This window comes from Orcinus orca, chromosome 2 (assembly GCF_937001465.1).
Source record: "Orcinus orca chromosome 2, mOrcOrc1.1, whole genome shotgun sequence".
NCBI lineage: Eukaryota > Metazoa > Chordata > Mammalia > Artiodactyla > Delphinidae > Orcinus > Orcinus orca.
The window spans coordinates 120,974,456-120,995,462 of record NC_064560.1 but is presented as its reverse complement, the minus strand read 5'-3'; the positions used below and the strand labels follow the sequence as shown (position 1 = coordinate 120,995,462).

Here is a 21,007-nt window from a genome sequence, read left to right as displayed (position 1 = left end):
GAAGAGCTCAGCTTCATTATGTGGCCCTATATTTGCTCTACCTGGAGCACTAAGTGTCTTGCAACTTTAATTGCCAATATTTGAATTGGAGGGATATCTAGGAGGGAGGAAAACGAGGTCAATTCTTATAGATATGTTGCCTCAATCTGGAGGTCAATTCTTATAAATATGATGCCTCAATCTGGAACATTTCACATTACTTTTGAGTACCATGGGAATAGTGCTGGAGAATAGCCAGGTAATTATGAGCCCAACTGGCTAGTAAGTTCATATCATGGCTCCCCCACTAACTAGGAGTGGGACTTTGGGCAAATTACGTAAATTCCCCATCAGTTTCTTCATATCTAAGATGAGGATAGCCACCTTGTGAGTACATACTGAGAGTTCATCGAATTAGGGTTTAGAGTTGTGCCTGGTACACAGTAAACACTCAGTAAATGTTGACTGTTATTCCTTTTCAGAAGTGGACACTTGTTATAGGGTAGGCTGAGTAACCCCACCTTCCTGAATGCTCAACTGACTTTGTATAGTGTTTCTGAAATTAGAAATTTGGGTACATTTACAGTTTTACCATATCCACATAGTGTACCACACGTACTAATAATAAATACACTATATCTACCTGATATTTTTTAAATGTCATTTATTTAATTATATTTTCAAAGGGAAATTTATAATACCACGTTAAATAATAAACTGGGCTTTCTTGCCATAAATAGAAAGTACTTGTTAAAATAACGTATAACTGTTCAAACAATTATTTTGTGTCCTAGTAAAGTCACTTCTCCTATGCCAGTGTTAAGCCCTCTTCTCTTTGGGAGACATGGCATTAGATGTTGTCAGCACTTATCTAAAGACCCATTGTGTCCTATAGCCTCTTAGTCTACATTTTCTGAAAACAGTTTTTTAAAAAGCCTACTCATCTGAAATAATAAAAGCTCAAATTAAGTCAAATCCATTTTAATACCTAGAAATGGCTGTAACAGTAGGGAATTGGATTTTGAGTAGTTCATTAATAATGTGGTCAGCAATTTATTGAGTAGCTGTTTGTGCAGAGCGACTTTGAGGTGATAGCTGAGAAATATTTTTGCTTTTAGGCAGCTTGTCAAGTATCCTGACACAAGCAGTTCCTCAGTTGTCTTTGTGAGCCATGCATTCTCAAAGATGGTGATATGGCGTAGCCAGATATCAAGTATATCTGCGGCATTAAAATTTCATTGGGGAGCAGTTAAGAAAAAAACGTCTGAAAGTGTCCTGAGGCGGCCATAATGAAACAAACTAAAAAGAGGTGAAGAAAGATTGACATAGACCAAACATAGGGCCACAATGCAATCTGAAACCTTGTAGCTTCAGCACCAGTAATAAACGTATAAGAATTATTTCTCATCTTCTTGGTGTGACCACAGGATTAGCTAATCCTCCATGTAAAAACCCTCAGATATGTAAAGATAGCATTGAGAAAGTATGATATCTTTTTTCCGTACTGTGCTAAGCATTATTTTTTTCCTTCAGATTTTGTTTTCTTTGGGCTCTCATGGTTTCAAGTCTTAGCATCCTGATCAATCTTCTGTCAACAGGTGACAAAGTAATATTTAGTAAAGTGCCAAATGATCGGTAGCAATGAGTTCACTCCGCCCCACAGTATGAGGGAGAGGAGAACAAGAAGAATTAAGGGAAAACTTTACTGGAGGAGGTGAGAATTGAACTGAGCTTTGAAGTTTTGGCCAACGGAAAGATTCAAAAGAACATTCCAGATTTGGACGATGGAGTCTGGGGTGGAATTAAATATGTACTTGGCATTAACCACATGCTGAATAAATTTCTGTTGAATGTTTGTTCGTTGAATAGGAGTTGATGGTGTATGATGCCTGTAGAGCTGCAAGTTGCCTGAGACAAGGATCTGATCAGTGTGACTATTCATGCTTTGGAGACACCTTCCTCTTGTCCTTATATAATACTTTTTTGATGACTCTAGTTCAAGTTATTTCTTACACAATTATGTGCTAGTTAGAGAGCAAAATTATAATTTGTCCCTATAGGGTTCCCTAATGTTAAAAGATATTTCTTATTCAGATGGTCACATGGGATCAGACTGCTTTAGAGATCACTCCTGTGCTACAGGAGAGCTAGCGAGCTGCCTGGAATTCTCCAGAGGAGTGGTTCCAACTGTAAGAGAAAGTAGGCTCCTGTAGGCCACTGGCAATATTGAAATTGTCCAGAAAAGGCACTGGCAGGCCAGCTCCATGGAGATGTAACTTGAGACCTTCATGACCTTGATATCCAAAAGCCTTAAACCAGCACTTGAAGAAGAGATTAAATTCTAGCTTAAAATTTAATTCTAGATTAAATTTTAGGCTTTGCCATTCTGGAGCTCAGCCTCTGGAGCAGCCGCGTGAAGAAGCAGAACTCCTGGTGTGTTTTGGGAGCAGCTGTGTTCCCCATCCAGCTTTTCAGCTGCAGGGATTTTTTTTTTTTTTTTTTTTATTCTTTGTTTTTTCAATGGAGGGAGAACCAGATTCTAACAACACTGTGCTGTCTGCACTTGAATTTTCCTTCCAAATGACCCGTCTCATCTTTATCCCTCTATCATCCATCCCTCACTTCATCTTGTTTTCACTCCTGACTGCTGCTATCCAGTGTATAGTCAGCCCCATGCTGGCTCACTTATCATGCTTAAATCCATTTGTGACATCGGATTAGAGGTCCCATGTATGTATGGTCTTGTCTTTGTTTCAGTCCAGGTGTAACCTAGGCAGATGGCACTCTTTGCAGTAGGCAGGACTTCCAGGGACCTTAAGAGTGAAGATGATTCACCTGCTTGTTTGCCTCCGTTCCTTTCTGCAGTAGCTGGCCACTTATCTGAGCTTACACTAAGGAAAGGAAGAGTTATAAAAGTGGGTGTGATGTTAATGATTTGGGCACAGTTGCTACTTGCTTGATTGCTGGTGCTTGAAATGCCCTTAGCTGGAGGGGAAAAAAATCTCTCTCTTCTATGGTTATAGGCAAGACTTAAAATACAAACCCCTCATGCAGCGACAACACATTAAGCTTAACACACACAGAGGTGGAAAGGACTTCTACCAGGTTCTTTCCAGAGAACAGGTTTGATTCCGGATTGTGCACTGCACACACTGAATCCCACAAGGGGGCGCGGCAGGGTGGGGTGTAAAGAGGGAAATTCTGGCATTGACGCCTTTTGCCTGTTGAATAGACTCACTTCTGCTGTCTCTCCAAGGCCGTGGCAACATGTGCGTGGTAAGAGCAGGCTCCTGACTTCATTTATACCTCATGAAGTTTTTCTTTTTTTACCCTCTGGACCATAGAAAGTAACAAATGATTTTGATGATGTGATTTTGGGAGGCAAAAAGCAGGCCACACTGTAATCTAACACCGGCCAAGGCAACAGCCTAACGACTGTAACATCCCAGGTCTCAAACAGCATGTTAGTGCTTTTTGCGTGTTATTTTATTTCATCTTCACAACAACCCTACAAAATAAGCACCAGTGTTAATGCTCTTTTACTGATGAGGGAACTGAAGGTCACAGAGATTAATTAACTTGTTGATATGACACAGCTAGCAGGTGGAAGGGCCAGGCCTCAAACCAGGTCTATCTGATTCTAGACTCAGCACATAACCACTGTTCCGTGCTGCCTTTCCATTTGAAAGCATTATAGTGCATAGCTTTGCAAGTTTACCTTTCCTTTAGAAGGAATGTTTTTCCTCTTTTGAGGAAGATGTAAAAAAAAATTATGGTCTTGTATGATATCTGAGGCTAGGTCATAAGAAGCCATAAACTTCTGCCTGGCTCCCTTGGGATGCTTGCTCTTGGAACCTACCCGTCAATTCAAGGGGAAGTTCAAGCAGACCTCAGAGAGGTCCAAATGGAGAAAAACCGAGGCCCCTCTCCCACAGTTATAGCTGACCTCACAGCAAGCACAGATTTGCCAGACCTGTGAGTGAGTGGTCAAGAAAGTGAATCCTCCAGCACCCAGATAATCCACTCCAGTTAACGCCACACAAAGAGAAGCTGTCTCCATTGAGTCCAGCCCAACTTGCCAAATAATGAGCATGTTAAGAAATTGGTGTTTAAAGCCACCAATCCCCTCCACCAAAAAAAATATGGGTCTGTATTTGAGAAGCCCGTGGAATTGATTCTCAAACCTGCAGAAGCAAGTTGTTTTGTTTCCTAAGCCTGTTGATTAGCACAGTGCTTTGGCCTGTGACATGGTAGCAGCCTTTGGAGAGGTCAGGGGAACGATTTATTTCCTAGCCACCAATGACCATTCTCCCATTTCCCTGGCCTAGCCAGACACCATGCAGCAGAGAGGACTTCACGGGTGATTTAGGTGGTTCCATTCTCCAACCTACCTGCATATTTGCCACCTGCCCCTCTCGCTATTGTCTGGGGCTCCAACTTCATGGGAGGACTTTTTTCTTTATATATTTATATAACTTTAACTGCAAAAAAAAAAAAAAATTAACAAAGAAACAAGTTTTCCCTTGAACTTCTTATTAAAGGGTTTCCAAAAACTTCAGCAACATAACAGAGTGAGTTTTTGTGGATGGGCTATGTTTCCATGACAAAGACATAGAAATGATAGACCAAATAAACAACAAAAAAAATCTTTTAAAATACATAATCAAGTTCAAACAAAGGAATTCAATCTCTAGTTACAAGAAATGGAGACAGAATGTGTATTCAGAATGGTGAACAGGGGCTCACACTGTGTAGGTCCATAAGAGTTTTTAGCTTTAGATGTAGACATAAAAGGCCGGGGCTGGGATTTTTAACACCCCATAGGGAAAGATGTGCAGCCAGGAGCTGGAATTGAACTTCTACAAATAGCCCAAACCATGAAAAAAAGGAGTAGGAAACTCCACGTGCCTAGAGAAAATGTAAGGAAGCTTGCTTACTATATATGGACTTGGATTGTGGAGTATTAGGAGAGGAGAGAGAAATTAGAAATAGGTCAGCACCATTTGTGGGTATAGGTTCAGATTTGCATTCTTACTTACTGCAGGAAGCCTGAGCTAAGAAATTAACAATAAAACTAGTCTCTGCAAAAATATACATAAAACTACTTTGTCATGGTTATTTCCGCAGCACAAGTCAAACAATTCTTTCTGAAAATAAGCTAACAGTAAAAATTTACAAAGCAAATAAGGAAACTACCACCATAGGGAAGATAGGTAAGTAGGTAGGCAGGTAGATAGGTAGATAGGTAGAGAAATCGTATACTATGGACTAGAGATGAGAAAATGAAGTCACTATAAATTTAATCTATAAGATGACATTTATAAACTAAAATTAATATATAAGCTGATTGAATAAAAAGAAAGACTATAGGGACTTCCCTGATAGTCCAGTGGTAAAGAATCCTCCTTCCAATGAAGGGGATGTGGGTTCAGTCCCTGGTTGGGGAACTAAGATCCCACATGCTGCGGGGCAACTGAGCCCCACGTGCCACAACAACTGAGCTCGTGTGGCTCAACCAGAGAGAGAAGACCCATGTGCCGCAACTAGAGAGAAGCCCGCACACCACAACGAAGACCTGACGCAGCCAAAAAAAAAAAAGGAAGACTATAACTGGATAAATGAAAGAATAGAAAATAGTGTGAAAAACACATTTAAAAATAACGTTTAGAAATGAAATAATTGTCATTGAGGTTAAAAGCTCATTAGATGAGTGAAGTGTTGGATTAAACAAAAAAAATAAAAATTAGAAGAATTAGATTAGAACAAAAGTTAGTGAATTCTAGGATGGATCTAAGGAAAGTAACTTTAGTGTAACACAAGAGATGAAGAGAAGGGAAATATAAACAGTTTACAGGGGTAGGAGATAAAATAAGACCTAAAAGATGTCTAATGTAAGCGTTCCAGGAAGAGAATGGAGACCAAAGCTATAATGGCTCATTTCTTTCAAACTGGTTAAAGGCATTTATCCTTAGACTCGTGAAACATAGCTAATTCCAAGTAGGCTAAATAAAAAGAGCCATACGCAGGTGAACAATGATGTAACTATTGAATATCAAAGAAAAATCTAAAAGCAACCAGAAATTAAAGACAAATTACCTATATAAGGACTACCATTAGACTGACAGTAGAGTTCTTATTTGTAATAGATGTCAAGAAACAATGGAATCATATCTTCAAAGGGCTGAATCTTAGCCTGTGATTCTGTGCCCAGCTATATTATCATTCAAGAGTGAGAAATAAGTAGAGATATTTTCAGACAAGGCAGAACTAAATGATTTACTACTCAGTGATCCCAGCTGAAAGAACTAATAAATGAGGTGCTTTAGTAACAATATCCAATTTTTGGATATTGAATCCAAAAGTAGAATGTGGAATTCAAGAAGCAATGCTGAAAAAGGAAATTGACAAACATGTTGATAAATCTAAATAAGCATTGAATGTTTAAAAAATATTTTTAAAAATGGAAAGAGACTATATAAGTGAAGATTCTCCAGAGAAACAGAACCAGTAGGACTGTGTGCGCGTGCATGTGTGTGTGTGTGTGTGTGTGTGTGTGTGTGTGTGTAGAGAGAGAGAGATTGATTATAAGAAATTGGTTCACATGATAATAGAGGCTAATAAGTCCCAATATCTACAGTTAGTCAGCAAGCTGGAGACACAGGAGAGGCAATGCCAGTGGCCTAGTTCCAGTCCAGAGGCCTGCAGGCTTGAGACCCAGGAGGAACCAATATTTTAGTTCTAGTCTAAAGGCAGGAAAATACCAATGTCCCAAGTCAAAGGCAGTTAGGCAGAAAGAATTCTCTTCTACTCAGTCTTTTTGTTCTAGTCAGTCCTTCAGCTGATTGGATGAGGCCCACCACATTAGGGAAGGCAATCTGCTTTACTCAGTCTACCAATTCAAATGTGAATCTCATCCAGAAACACCCTTACAAACATCTAGAATAATGTTTGACCAAATGTGTCACCCTGTGGCCCAATCAAGTTGACACATAAAATTAACCATCACAAAGACTAACTAGGAAATTGTGTTTACAAACAAGATGGTTGAACAGAAATAATAGGCACAATAACATGGAGGCTGATGAGGAATGGGGGCTTTCTGATTGGAGTGAGTGCATTCTAAATTACTTATACTCAGAATTACAAAGGAGGTATGATTAGATGAGATACTGTTTAAATTTTTTTGAGAGGACTACTGAAGAAGTAGATACAAAGTGTATTACATTCAAGTGAATAAAGAAAGGGAGCATAAAGAAAATTTAATCAACTAGGAGGTAGTAAAGGAGAAATGGAGAAGGGAAGAAAATGGTTACCAGAACATGGAAAACAAGAGGGTAGAGATAAGTCCAGATGTCTCAGTTGCAAGTGGATTAAACTCACTTTTTTAAAAGCAAAGATTTTCAAATTTGATTTTAGAAAATCTGGCTAAATGTTATTAATAAGAGGCAGGCCTAAGACTTAATGATACAATGAAGTTTAAAGTAAAGAAATGGAATACCAGATATATCAGGCAGATACTATCCAAAAGAAAAGTGATGCAGCAGTATTACCACTAGGTAATGTTATGTTTAGCACAAAAAAAGAGATTGAGAAGGTTATGACTTGATGCCAAAAGACATAATTTCTAAGAAGTATATGTAAAACAATGAGTTTGTACACCCAACAAAATAGCCTCCTAATATAGAAAACGAACATTGATAGAATTATGTGGAGAAACTGACAAACTGACAGTAGTAGTAGATTAGTTCATATCTAGTTTGGAAAATATCAATAAGAATATAGAAGATTTGAATAATACAATTAAAAACCTTGACATACTAGACATACCTGAACTCTGTACCTCAATAGGAACTTCAGTGATTTTTAAGACATATAAAACATTTATAAAAATACGTTCCATATAAAAACACAAAGGAAGTCAAGCACATACTTCCAAATTAAAATAAACATCACATACACTGACCACAATCTGATCAAATTGGAAATATAAAAAATGAAATGTTTAAAAGAATTTATGAATCAAAGATTAAATCATAATGGAAACTACAAAATATTTATAAATGACAACAAAAATGATGGCATGTAGCTAAAGCAGAATTTAGAGGAAAAATTATAGCCTTAAAAAGTATGTTAAAAGATTAAAAATGTATTTAATAAACATAGTAAATTAGTAAAAGGATAAGTGTAGCAAACTCAAAGAAGAAAGCAGGAAACAATGATCACAAAAGGATAAATTCAGTGTAACTTGAGGAAATGGAGCAGTAGAGAGAAAGCAAAACCCAAATTTGGTTTCTTGAAAATACTAGTAAAACAAACCAACCTCTAGCAAGAGTGATAAATTTAAAAGTTTACACAAATTAATCTTAGGCTATCCAAAGTTAATTTAATTGCCGATCCAGAAGCTAAGTCAGAATGGTGGGACGTGGATATTTATTATATTAGCTTCCTGCCTTCTTTATGTTAGAAATATTCCACAATAAAAAGATCATGATCTTTATTTAGGCATTATGCCTTAGTCCAGGCATTGCCTCTTGCCTGTCTTCTGTGTAGCGTGCTTTAACAGATACCAGCTCTCCTATTCTTGTACATCTTGCTTCAAGTGACTCATGCATTCTTGCTTTGCACATGCTTGGTAGATAGTTGAAATCCCAGCAGTTGAAGCAGTGACAGTGTTAAATTGTGAAATCAACAGAACGACTACCTCTAGCAAAGGTTAGGGAGAACAAAACTCCTGTCTACCTGTGGTCAAAATAGATTGATGTACATTGGACAGATGTCATGGCTGGCCTAGGGACAGCTTCTGTGAAAGGCATAGGCTTCCGTGAGGGTTCCTATCCCCAGCCGTCCCAAGATTGTCCAATTGCCTTTCCTTATCTGGTTGATGTTATTATTCCTCCCTTTGGCATTTCCTAAGCTTCAGAGTATGTGTGTAAATGTATGCTTGCACTCTGGCTTGATCTGAGATGTAGACCTCCTCAAGCCTGAGTGCAAAGACCCAGGCACGGAGGGCAGGCACATCCTGCATCTGGAGCCTTGGCCTGCAGTTCCTATGTGTTAGCACTTTTCTCTCGTGCTCTGAAAAACGGCAGGTTGCAAGAAGAGAAAAGAGCTTTTTTTGAGTTTAAAATGAACGCGGACTCAATATATAGTTTTTACTATTCAATTTAAAATCACTGACTTCCTCTCGCAAGCTTCCTTTGATTTGAATAGTGTTCTATTCAATATATTCAAACTATTTTTTTTAAGTTTATTGGCTATGATTCTTAATTCTGGTAAGCACACTGTTCTAAAATGTATATTGTGAGGAAAATTATGATGTCATCAGTTTCTTTTTTCTTTAATATTTCCCTTTCTTCCCTCATAAAATAAATGACCTAATTTTTTTCTGTACTAGGGTATTGTCCCTCTTCTTTTTAAAAAAGGGCCTTTGTTTTATGATTTTAGCGATGAGTTTGCATATAGTTTGGTATGAGGTCAGTAATTTTCCCTAGAATAGCACTTTTGGGTATACTGTCTGGTCATTTAGTAATCTTCTTCTCACATGGGTATGAGAGTTAGCAGTGTAATAACTTAGCAATAACCAGGTGCATGTGGAGAAGGTGCTTTTGTTCCCTTGAGACACTGATAGCATCATGGGTACCACAAAGGAATGTGTCTGCCATTACTATCCGGTGACTGAGTGGCAGACCAGAGAGAGTGCAGTCCCTCAGGGAAGGTGACCCAGTGCATGTGCGATTGCTTTGTTCCCCTCCTACTAGCCTGGCCTTAGAATTAAGTTGGGAAAACAGAGTGAGTTTACTTTTCTATCTATTTAACACTATTGTTGGAATAATCTATTCTTTTATAATAAGACAGTTTGCTGCTTCATATTTCCAATGTTTGTTCCACTTATCCATGGTAATGTCTTTCCGAAATAATTGAGTCTAACTTAAGCTTACATGAGGCAAATGCCTAAGCCTGATTTGTTTCTTATTATTACTTAAACTTTAACAAAATAAATAACAAAAAAGCTGTTGTAGCTGTTTTCTCTAGGGACTCATGTAAGAACCCTTAAAGGTAGTCATGTCAGATAACATTATCACTTTCTACAGAGGAAGACACCGAATTTGAGAGGTTCCATAATTTGCCAGGTTGCAGAGCTGGGTATAGGGATAGGGCTGGATAGGATTCCTCCAGTGATGATGATCTTTTCTGAGACTCCAAATATGGCCTCTCCACTTGCAGTGCAAACACATTTATAAATGGCTATGAACTATATAACATTGCTATAAACATGCAGTTATGGAACTAAGAATAGGAAATAATTAAAATTATTGCGCTTCATTTTTTCTTTGTGCACTCCATACTATGCTTAAGTGAGAAAGATGTCATTTCCTTATTTCCTTCCACAGAATTTACTAACATTTATCCTATCTGTCAGTGTTCTTATGGTACTGAACTTGATAAAGAACATCATAATATAAAAAAATACGTTAAGCCAAAAACTTTCTCAGAACCTGAATGACATAGGTCTGTGGTCTGTGTTCATTCTGTTTAACTAGATAATTATCCAGTATGCATTTTAGTTTGTGCTTGTAGGGACCAGACCCTAAGCTATTTTGGTAAATGGGAATGATTCCACTGGAGGACTTGAAGGAATTGGTTCCTAAGCAACACCTGACTTAGCTTCCATCTAGAGACTTGCCTTCCTCCCATGCTGAGGAAGAGAAGTTCTGGCCACCATGGCTTCTGCATGCCTACAGTAAACAGTGAGGCCAGGATCTCCTGCCTCACTTTTCAAAGGGTGTGATCTGATATAGCATCCCTCAGAAGATGCCTCCCATAGTCCCTTCTGTTGCAGTTCCCCAGGATAAGGTCAATTTAATTTGCAACTGGGTGTGATGAGACGTTTTGGGACAAAAATTCATATATAAATATAGATGTGTGTGTGTGTGTGTGTGTGTGTGTGTGTGTGTGTGTGTGTGTGTGTGTATTATTTTCTCTTATTTAAGATTTGCTCAGGGCTTCCTGGTGGCGCAGTGGTTGAGAGTCCGCCTGCTGATGCAGGGGACACGGGTTCGTGCCCCGGTCCGGGACGATCCCACATGCCACAGAGCGGCTGGGCCCGTGAGCCATGGCCGCTGCGCCTGCGCGTCCAGAGCCTGTGCTCCGCAACGGGAGAGGCCACAGTAGTGAGAGGCCCGCATACTGCAAAAAAAAAAAAAAGATTTGCTCTATTGTCAGTCAGTTTTACCTACTTTCCTTACCTGTGAAATGGACATAACATTTCGTGGCAGTTGATGAGAATTATTTCAGAAAGGTTTAGAATTCAGAGATGCTTTCTCGGCTGAAAGTTATTTTTTATTGACGTCATTGAAGTCTTTGAATCTGACCTGCCTTCACTAAGCTTTCCAGGTACATATGCTTGATTATAACATACTTACCTGCAAAAGGTAAATATTTTCTTTTCTGATTGTTTTTGTTGTGGTTTTCTTTTTCCCCCAAGTGGGCTTTTCCAAAGCTAATTTATCTGCAGAGACATATGCTTTAGGTCTGTACTTGTTAATCTACCTTGGAAAAATTAGGTCATCTTCAAATCTGGCAATGTGGCTTATAAACTTGGCAAAATGGTCTAATTAAAAGCTTCCCATAGATTTTAAAAAAGGAAAAAAATGATTAGTATCAGTAATGTTTTCATTTTCATGCTTTGTGTATTTATAGGTATATGTCACTTCTCATGTTGTATTAAAAGTATGTTGACGGTCTGCTAACAGTTCATCTCTTTTCTTCTGCAGCCTCCAAGTCTGTTATAAATAGTATGCTACGGGACCCTTCTCAGATTCCAGATGGAGTTCTAGCAAATCAGGTCTATCAGGTATTAATCACAGCTGTCTATTTTCAGTGGCAATGCTGTTATCTGCCTAGCAGAGTAAAGGATTTTAAACCTCATTTAATTACTGTCATCATAAACTATCACTGAGGTCAGGGTGCACCATAAATGGCAATGCAATATTTGCGAGAAGAGCATTTCACTTTTTAATAGCTTGCTTTTATAGTGAATAAAAAGGATGCAATTTTTGTTTTCTGTGATTAAATCTGAACAGTCTTTTGATAGCTTTTTAAATTTTTTTTTTTAGGAAAAGGAATGACTGCTTTTAGGATACTATTTAACTGCAACAGTTTTTGTAGTCACTCATCCCAGACCCCTTCTCTTATTTGTCTGCAGTGCATCGTGAACGACTGCTGTTATGGACCACTGGTGGACTGCATCAAACAGTATCCTTTCCCATAAAATTTTAGGTGCACAATTGACGAGCTTAGACTCAGTGGAGGAGATGTGTCTAGCTTTAACCTGACATAAAGTTCTGCTTCACAAAACACATATCATACTCTTCTATTTTATATTCAATCAACTGGAGGGTCACTGCAGACCATTCTTTTCTACAGCTTAAAAAAAAAAAAAAATCAGATAGGCCCCGGGAAGATGTCAGTTCAGCAGTTGCACAGTCACAGGCTTATTTCAAACTGCTTGGTTTTCAGTGAGTTTAAAGGTACAGAGTCATGAGGCAAGTAACACATTGTCTTGGATGTCTAACCATTCCAGTGAACATTTTTTCAAATATAACACATTTCTATTTAAAATGAACCAAATTTAGTTGAGATTAAATTTGGAGCCTGGAGTTAAAGGATGATGTGATTAAAATGCCACCAGAGACTATCACGTTTTAAAGGGCAGTAGATTCTTATTGCTTAAATGTTGATTACAATCTGAGCTCTTGCTTGGGTTCCTAATAAACATTTTTAGAGAAAACCAAGCTAATTTTTCCCTCTGGACTGAATTTAAGGCTATGAGAACAGATGTCCAGTCATTCTTCATTAAAGATACTGAGATTACTAGAGTTAATGCTTGCTTCTTCAAACAGGATTTGAGTGGACAGCAACTAGACTTGGTGAAGGAGGACATTTTTAATCAATACCTTTAGTAGTGTTGTGGCAACACTACGGATATTGACAGTCCTTGGCTCAAAAAGTTTATTCAAAAAGTAAATAATTAGCAATTTTTTAATGGGAATCATATCTATCTGAGTCCATGAGTCTCATATTTCTTAATAATATAACATGCCCTTCCTGGGTTTTGTTAGCATGGGTGGCATTGCGACCAGTTGTGACTCGGTGATTACCAGTAAGGAGGCTTTTTGTTAGGAGTCAATGAAATTTTTGTAAAAAAAAAATTCATTTTCTTCTTTTCATAAAGTTAACCTTTGAAAAATAATCTTTTAACAGAGTCCTCTTGTAAGAATATTCAGTATCTATGTTACAGCCCTTGGTATATTTATTCTTCCAATCTAACTTAATCTATTATATTTGTTAATATATAATATTAATATATTATAGCCCTTTGTATATTTCTTATTCCAATCTAACTTAAATTAATAAAAATCACAGCATTGTCATAAGCTTGCCTCTTTATTAGACCAAAGTGAAACTATACTTCTATTTTCAGTGTAAAATTAATGATAGTGTTAGAAACTGTCGGAATGCCAACCTCACATTGCTACAGTGATAAAGTTTAGCACATTCATATAACAACTAACACCATCTCAGAGTATCTGGGGTGGAATTACATGTTAATTTTGAAGCACATAAAATAGTTAAAAATCAATTTAAAGTTAAGGTTTTAAAAGCATAATGTCTTTTGAAGGATTGCTTATTGATTTTAAATATAACTATCTAATTATATATGCATGGACTAACGTATGAAGTCAACTGCTTTGCAAATGCCAGGAGGCTGTTTTTCAGTAATAGTTGAGATGCTTACGGGAAACCAGATTGCTGTATTGCTGGGGAAGAAAATGGCTTGTGAGGTTATTTACAAGTTTTGCCCCATGGTCACTGCCATACATCAATAATAGGTATTATTATAGAGAAAGTCTAAGTGTTTCTGCTTATGAAGCATTATAAATTCTGTTTGGAGTATTTTCCTTGCATTTTTGCCATCATTCACTTTCCTTTTTTGGCTGTGTTATTGCCAGTAGAATTTAAAGTAGTACATGATTTCAGTTGATAAAGATAATGATGTATGTCTGTAAATTGTATTCGCTGACTAGATTATAATTTCACAGTTCCATTATGCCTATTGCCAATAAAATTACTGTTTTTATAAGCTTTATTTTCTAGACCTTGTATTTTATATATGTTTATATCAAACAAAGCATAATCAAGAAGTATATATTTCCAAAGTTTCAAATTAGTGATTGCTTTTACCGTGCAAAATAAAACAGGCTGGGATGTTCCTAGAGAATTGATTTTATCTTTGCACTGAGATCGTAGCAGTTTAATATAATGTAAATACACTTGCATAGATGTTTCTGAGGCTGATCAACAGGAATTATTTTATTTCACACTGAGTAAAAGTTATTGAATTTTCATGTGAGTGGAAATGCTATTTGTATGTTGTTCTGATAATTTGGTAACGTTTACATTGCTTACTCGGTAAATTGCATCATTTCATTAGAAAGCACACACTTAATAAATAGAATAGGTGCAAAACCTTTTTACTCCATTATGAAAATGTTACATGTAGACATGTGTTTAAGTAGAATAAAGTAAATTGGTCATTTGTTAATAAGACGCCAAAAAAGCACAGTAGCAAAGAGTATATAAATTGTCATTGTGCTTTCTTTTTCTTTTGGTGTCTACTGTAATTCTTCCTACATAGCCATGCCCACTCACCTTTCCTGCCACAGGTTATATTCACGGACACAAAAGGCGTGAGAAACCGGCCACCTCAACTTTCCAAAGTGTGACTTCAGGACAAGCTATTAGACAAAGACCTAAACAGAGGAGCAAGTAAAGACAAGGGTACGGGAAGCTTGAAGTGCTGTGGGTTTCATTTCTGTACCATCAGTAACCTTGGTTTCATGATTCAACATTTTAGATGTAAATAATTTACAACAATAAAAGTGAGAGCACATTTATGTGGAATAGAAGTAAATAATTTAGTTCTCAAATGTGGGATGCCCCTAGTAATGAGAAACCATTGAGAGGTATTCATCAGATATCTTCAATGGACTCTGCAAATGTGTGAAATTTTGTGATTTAAGAATTTGTTTTCTTTATTTTGTTTTCAGTGAGAAGTAAGAGCAGTCCTATGCATGGGGAGGAGGGGACAGCAGAAGGAAAAAGACAATGATAATGACTTGGGGCTTGTTTTGACAGTGGATACGAGAATTCTTGAATTCTCTTGAATTCTCTTGAATTCTAAGATTTAAGTGATATTCACCTGTATGTGTTGATAAAGAGTAGACTAATTCTCTAAGAATTTTTAATTTTACAAATAATATATAAGCTTTATTTCATTTAAATTGGACTCTCGCAGTGCATGATCAGAATTAAAGAGTCTCTGGTAAGCCAAGGAGTGATAGGACCAGGTTGGCATCAGTGAGATGGAGAATTAGATAATTACAGGCACACCTCATTTTATTGTGCTTCACTTTATTGTGCTGCGCAGATATTATGCCTTTTACAAATTGAAGGTTTGTGGCAACCCAGCATCAAGCAAGTCTGTTGGATTCATTTTCCCCATAACATTTGCTCACTTCCTGTCTCTGCGTCACCTTTTGGTAATTCTTACAGTATTTTAAACCTTTTCATTATTATATTTGTTACCGTCATCTGTGATGTTATAGTAGCAAAAAGATTAGGACTCGCTGAGGGCTTAGATGATGGTTAACATTTTTTAGCAATAAAGTATTTTTTAATTAAGGTATGTGCATTTTTTTGGACATAATGCTTTGGGGCACTTCATAGACTACATTATAGTGTAAAAATAACTTTTATATGCACTGGGAAACCAAAAAATTCATGTAACTTGCTTTACTGTGATATTTTTTTTATTCTGGAACTGAATCCACAATATCTGCAAGGTCTGCCTATGTTACCAAATGCTTTTGACAGAATTAAAGTACCAGAATAAGATAACACTCCTTTTCACACTGTGTACAATCTCATCCTTTTGGAAAATAGACCAGAATTCCACGTTTCTTTCCTGACTTCATTACTTACTGGCCATGAGACTGTCAGCAGGTTCTTCAGCCTTCCTGAACCTTGCTTTCGTTAACTGTAAAAATGGGACTAGTAATGGTACCTGCTAATGTGATTGTTGTGAAGATTAAATAAGATGATACACCAAAGTGTTTAGCACAAAGGCTTAGTATATGGTATTTAAGAAATATTAACTAATATCAATTATCTTTACATAATTAATTTTAATATTTTTTAAAGAAGCCGTACAGAGGTCACAGACACAGGCTTTGCAGAGATTTTATACTGATCCTCTGCTCTGCCACATATTAGCCATATGACCTTGTGCAGATTTCTTTCTAAGCCTCGGTTTTCTCATCTGTAAGATAAGGATAATAATAACTGTGAGGATGAAATATAATACATAAAGCACTTAATACAGTGCCTGCCTCATAGTAGCACTCAAAACTTTTTTTTTTTTTTTGGCCGCCTGGCATGCGGGATCTTAGTTCCTCTACCAGGGGTCGAACCTGTGCCGCCTGCAGTGGAAGAACGGAGTCTTAACCACTGGACCGCCAGGGAAGTCCCAGCACTCAAAACATTCATATGTGAGTGTGTATGTATTTATATGCATTATGTAATATGTGAAAACTTGCACACACGAGAAAAAGACTTGAAACAGTCTCTGTACCCACACCCTGATCCACAGCCCTTTACTAGGATGTCTTTCCTCCAGAGTGCACATAATTCTCAACAAGTCAGTTGTTTGACTTCCCAAGTCACAGAAGATCACCAGTCATAGACTAGAAGTGAAATAGGAGCTGCTAAATGCTGGCTTTGTGACAAGTGTGAATTCACAGAAGATTTATGGAACTCTGTAAGACTGGAAACTCTTTTAGGGCAAAGGCTGGTTGGTATTCTTTGCTGCACCTTGTAAGGGCTTAATAAATGGTCCTAAATTGAACTGAGGGATTTTTAACATAGCATAAAGGATGTTTAAAATGAATTTCTTTTCAAAAGAAGATAAAGTACACATCCATTTACAAATCTTTATTTGCCAAAATCCATTTAAACATTATAGAAAAAAGTCTATCAAATCACTTAAATGAGGGGATTTGTAAAGAAATCTCACTCCTCAGAGATGTGGGCTGTATGAGGAGGTACTTGCTGTAATTACCTCCATTGGTCATTTCATCTCAAAGTATAGCCCTGGTATTAGCGTGCTTTAATTCTACCTATGTTACCCTCCTTAACTAACACTTCCCAGTGCCATTGGTCATGAGCACGAAGTTCTGCTCAGGGACTTGCTTCTGGAGAAAAACCTGTCCTTCCTAGGTAAGTATTGCTTACATCCTCTTCAGCATATGTTATCTCCACGAGTGCTTAAATATATATTTTTAAAAATCTTCCACTTGCAGTTATTATGTACTAAAGGAAGAGAAAACGATGATGGATGCTGTGCATGTTATCTTTTATTGATTTAGAACTGAGCAGGAACTCAGTTACCTAATCCCCTGTATATACAGCACATGCACAGGCTTGCAATTAATATTTTATAGCATAAGTGGCTGAAAAAATGCTTTAATATCTGTTGCAGTATTACTTTTGGTGTCATGAGATATTAGCCATAATCTAGGCCTTCCAAGAGAAAGAAACAAAAGAAATATTGTCCATAAAATACTTCATATATTAAAAAGAATTGTTAGAAAAATTCATGTTAGGTATTTTTGTCTCGTGTATGGAATCGGCTAGTACTTTTACTTGAAAATGAAATACTGAGCTTTTATTATTTTTATGCCAAACATGAATTGTCATCATAGATTTAGTATGACTTTTTAAAATCTCACATGTATGCATGTGTTTGTGTGCCAATGTGGAATCTTATTACAGATTGTTATTTCTTTCAACATCTCTTACACATTAGAAATTAAGCCTCAAAAGGCGTTCATGTGATAACTGATCACAGCAACCATAAAGCACTCTACAAGGAATTAATTCCTCTTCTCCATTTTAAATGTGGTAATTTGTCACGGTTCTATACAGATCGTATTATTGTACACATCTGTTTTATGTAGATGTTTAAGAGTTTGCATAGTGTATTTTTTTTAGTTTAAAAACATCAGACAATATTGGATTACATAATTTTTGCTCCAAAATGGACAAGACTTAGCCAAGGAAAGTCAAATGAATGGTCTTATGTCAAGTTGAGGAAGGATGTTGAATACAGTTCTGCAAGAAGTCTGTTTTAACTCTTAATATTCAATATTTTTATTAGTGACCTGGAGAATGGAGTTGAATGTGTTATAAGATTGTTGATAATTTTAAGATGGGGTATACCATAAATATTCTCCAGCGAGAGTTAGAGAAAGCTGATAAATTAGGAAAGTGGCCTCAGATTACTGAATTAAATTTTGCTAGGCAAAAGCAGCAAGTTTTTGTTTTTGTTTTTTTTAACATCTTTATTGGAGTATAATTGCTTTACAATGGTGTGTTAGTTTCTGCTTTATAACAAAGTGAATCAGTTATACATATATGTATATCCCCATAACTCTTCCCTCTTGCGTCTCCCTCCCACCCACCCTCCCTATCCCATCCCTCTAGGTGGTCACAAAGCACCGAGCTGATCTCCCTGTGCTATGCAGCTGCTTCCCACTAGCTATCTATTTTACGTTTGGTAGTGTATATATGTCCATGCCACTCTCTCACTTTGTCCCAGCTTACCCTTTCCCCTCCCCATATCCTCAAGTCCATTCTCTAGTAGGTCTGCATCTCTATTCCCATCTTGCCCCTAGGTTCTTCATGACCTTTTTTTTTTTTTTTTTAGATTCCATATATATGTGTTAGCATATGGTATTTGTTTTTCTCTTTCTGACTTACTTCACTCTGTGTGACAGTCTCTGGGTCCATCCACCTCACTACAAATAACTCAGTTTCGTTCCTTTTTATGGCTGAGTAATATTCCATTGTATATATGTGCCACAAGAAGATGTGGCACATATATACAATGGAATATTATTCAGCCATAAAATGTTTTTTTAATATAAGAAGAACAACTGAGATGTTCAGCATATGGAAAGAGGGTGAATTAGATAGAAATCACTTTTTAAAATCTGATAAAAAACGAGAGTGTATAATGACTCAGAACCAGTTGGAATGGATGACCTATGATGCACCACGAGATATGGTGTAGAATTATGGAGTTCTGATAATATTATGAAGTATCTGATCATATTGATCACGCAGTGGCCAATATGGCACGGCCAAGTCTATTGTTTGAAGCCACCGACTGAGCAGACTGCTTGGTATTACTCTCTTAGCACCATCTGCTTAAGAGCAGTCAGGCCCTTGACACCACTTCTTTGCTTCGACTAGCTTTTCTCTGCTTCCTTCCTGAGGACTAGAAGACCCCACCAGGGAGGAAAAGCAAAGGGCTTACTCATGGCTTAAACCTAGTCCCAGGTCCTTGACTTCCTTGATTCCGGGAACTGAGTGCACTAGACTGGATTGGCCATGGCTGACAAAGGCAGTGCAGAAACACGCCAGGGAGTCATTGCCACTTGCATACGTGTTCAGAAAGGGGACTTAATATGGAGGAATCCCATCTATTCCTCTGTGCTCTAAGATCTAGAGGTAATTCTTTTATTGAAGCATACTAAAGATGATACTTAACTGGTGTTTTAGCTGGCTTCATGTAACCTCAGTCCTGTTTTGAAGCATTTCCTCATCAGCATATGAAGAAGTTGTTATTCTATGCACTTTAAGCGTTTTAATGCAATACTGAATTAATACATGTTTATTTATGGTTAAAACATGAAAATTCAAAGCTTTGTATGGAGTATTGTTACGGGGTTGTTCTTTTACCTTGTAAATACCCCTTCACAATGATTAATCATATCTAAAGTACTGTACCAGGTAAATTTAGATAGATCATCAAAAATATTGGTATATAAATAGACCACTAAACGTATTTTATGTTTTCTTGTTTACATGTGTACACCGTGAATTTTGTTGCAGAGGCATTGCAAACATGTTTGTTTTACTTTGATTTTTTTTAATAAATGAAGGTAAAATCAATCTCTTTCCCTCCGTGTCTCTCTCTCTCTCCTTCCCTCCCTCCCTCCCTCCTTCAAATCTGGACTACTTTCAAAAGACGAGGATTCTTATTGTTTATATATTACCCCTTCTTAAGAATTATGACTTCCTGAAATTTTTTATCTCATTTAAAAATTTCCACCCATTGTGCTCGATATGTCATTTTATAAAATACATATTTTATCTGACCTCTGTAAAACAGAGAGGGCAGATAAAAGAGAAAAATAAAAATAAATCACTTTTATCTTAACCCTAATAATTTCTTAAATTTTCTTGATTTATAACCATGTACTGAGCAGTTGCTATGGCACAAGATTTAACCAGGCACTATTGGAAAGAAAGAGAGTCCTTTTCATTGAAGATTTGGGTGTACTCATGGATTTATCCTATCTTGTAAATTTATCCATTTTGTACTTCTCAAAATGTATATTGTATTAAGAGGAGTCAACGTTGAATAAATGACTTTAGTTTCTCCAACTCAAAAATATATTTTATTCACATATTTGTTTGAAAAATAAGTTACTGAGTCAGGTACTATTTTAGGCATTAGACATAAGTCAGATAAAGTCCCTGCTTTTGTAGCGTTATGGTCTAGTAGGGAGACAAGTTACAAACAAATGAGTACAGGTAATTTCTAGTAATTTTCTCAGAGCTCTTGTAATTCTTTTATTCATTATTCATTCATTCTTTTCAGTTAACTTTTGTCGCGTATGTTCTCTGCATGCCAGGAACTATACACTAATTACTACGAGGATGATGACAGACACTCCCGCCGTCCGGCTGCTCAGTCACACACACTATTGCCTTGTCCGTCCCAGTAAGAATGCAGTTTCATCTAGTGCATCTCACTTGATTGTCTTGATAGTGAAAATAAATACATTCAAGGCTGTTATCCTGCTTCTCCTATGAAATTTTTGAAAGAAAGGTACAGATT

At 37.0% G+C, this 21,007-nt stretch overlaps 1 protein-coding gene across 8 annotated transcripts in view; it reads left to right on the top strand.

Moving 5' to 3' along the window:
• The window catches only part of CDIN1 (CDAN1 interacting nuclease 1), a 234,765-nt gene that overhangs the window by 86,253 nt on the left and 127,505 nt on the right, over positions 1-21,007 (top strand). For all 8 annotated transcript variants that reach the window (XR_007475336.1, XR_007475337.1, XR_004485450.2 and 5 more), the window contains exons 6-8: positions 11,754-11,833; positions 12,185-12,234; positions 17,249-17,316. Coding sequence is in view for 5 of the 8 variants with exons in the window: in XM_033435841.2 (XP_033291732.1) it covers positions 11,754-11,833; positions 12,185-12,234; positions 17,249-17,316 (198 nt within the window). In the remaining 3 variants the exon portion in view is untranslated. The remainder of the gene's footprint in view (positions 1-11,753; positions 11,834-12,184; positions 12,235-17,248; positions 17,317-21,007) is intronic.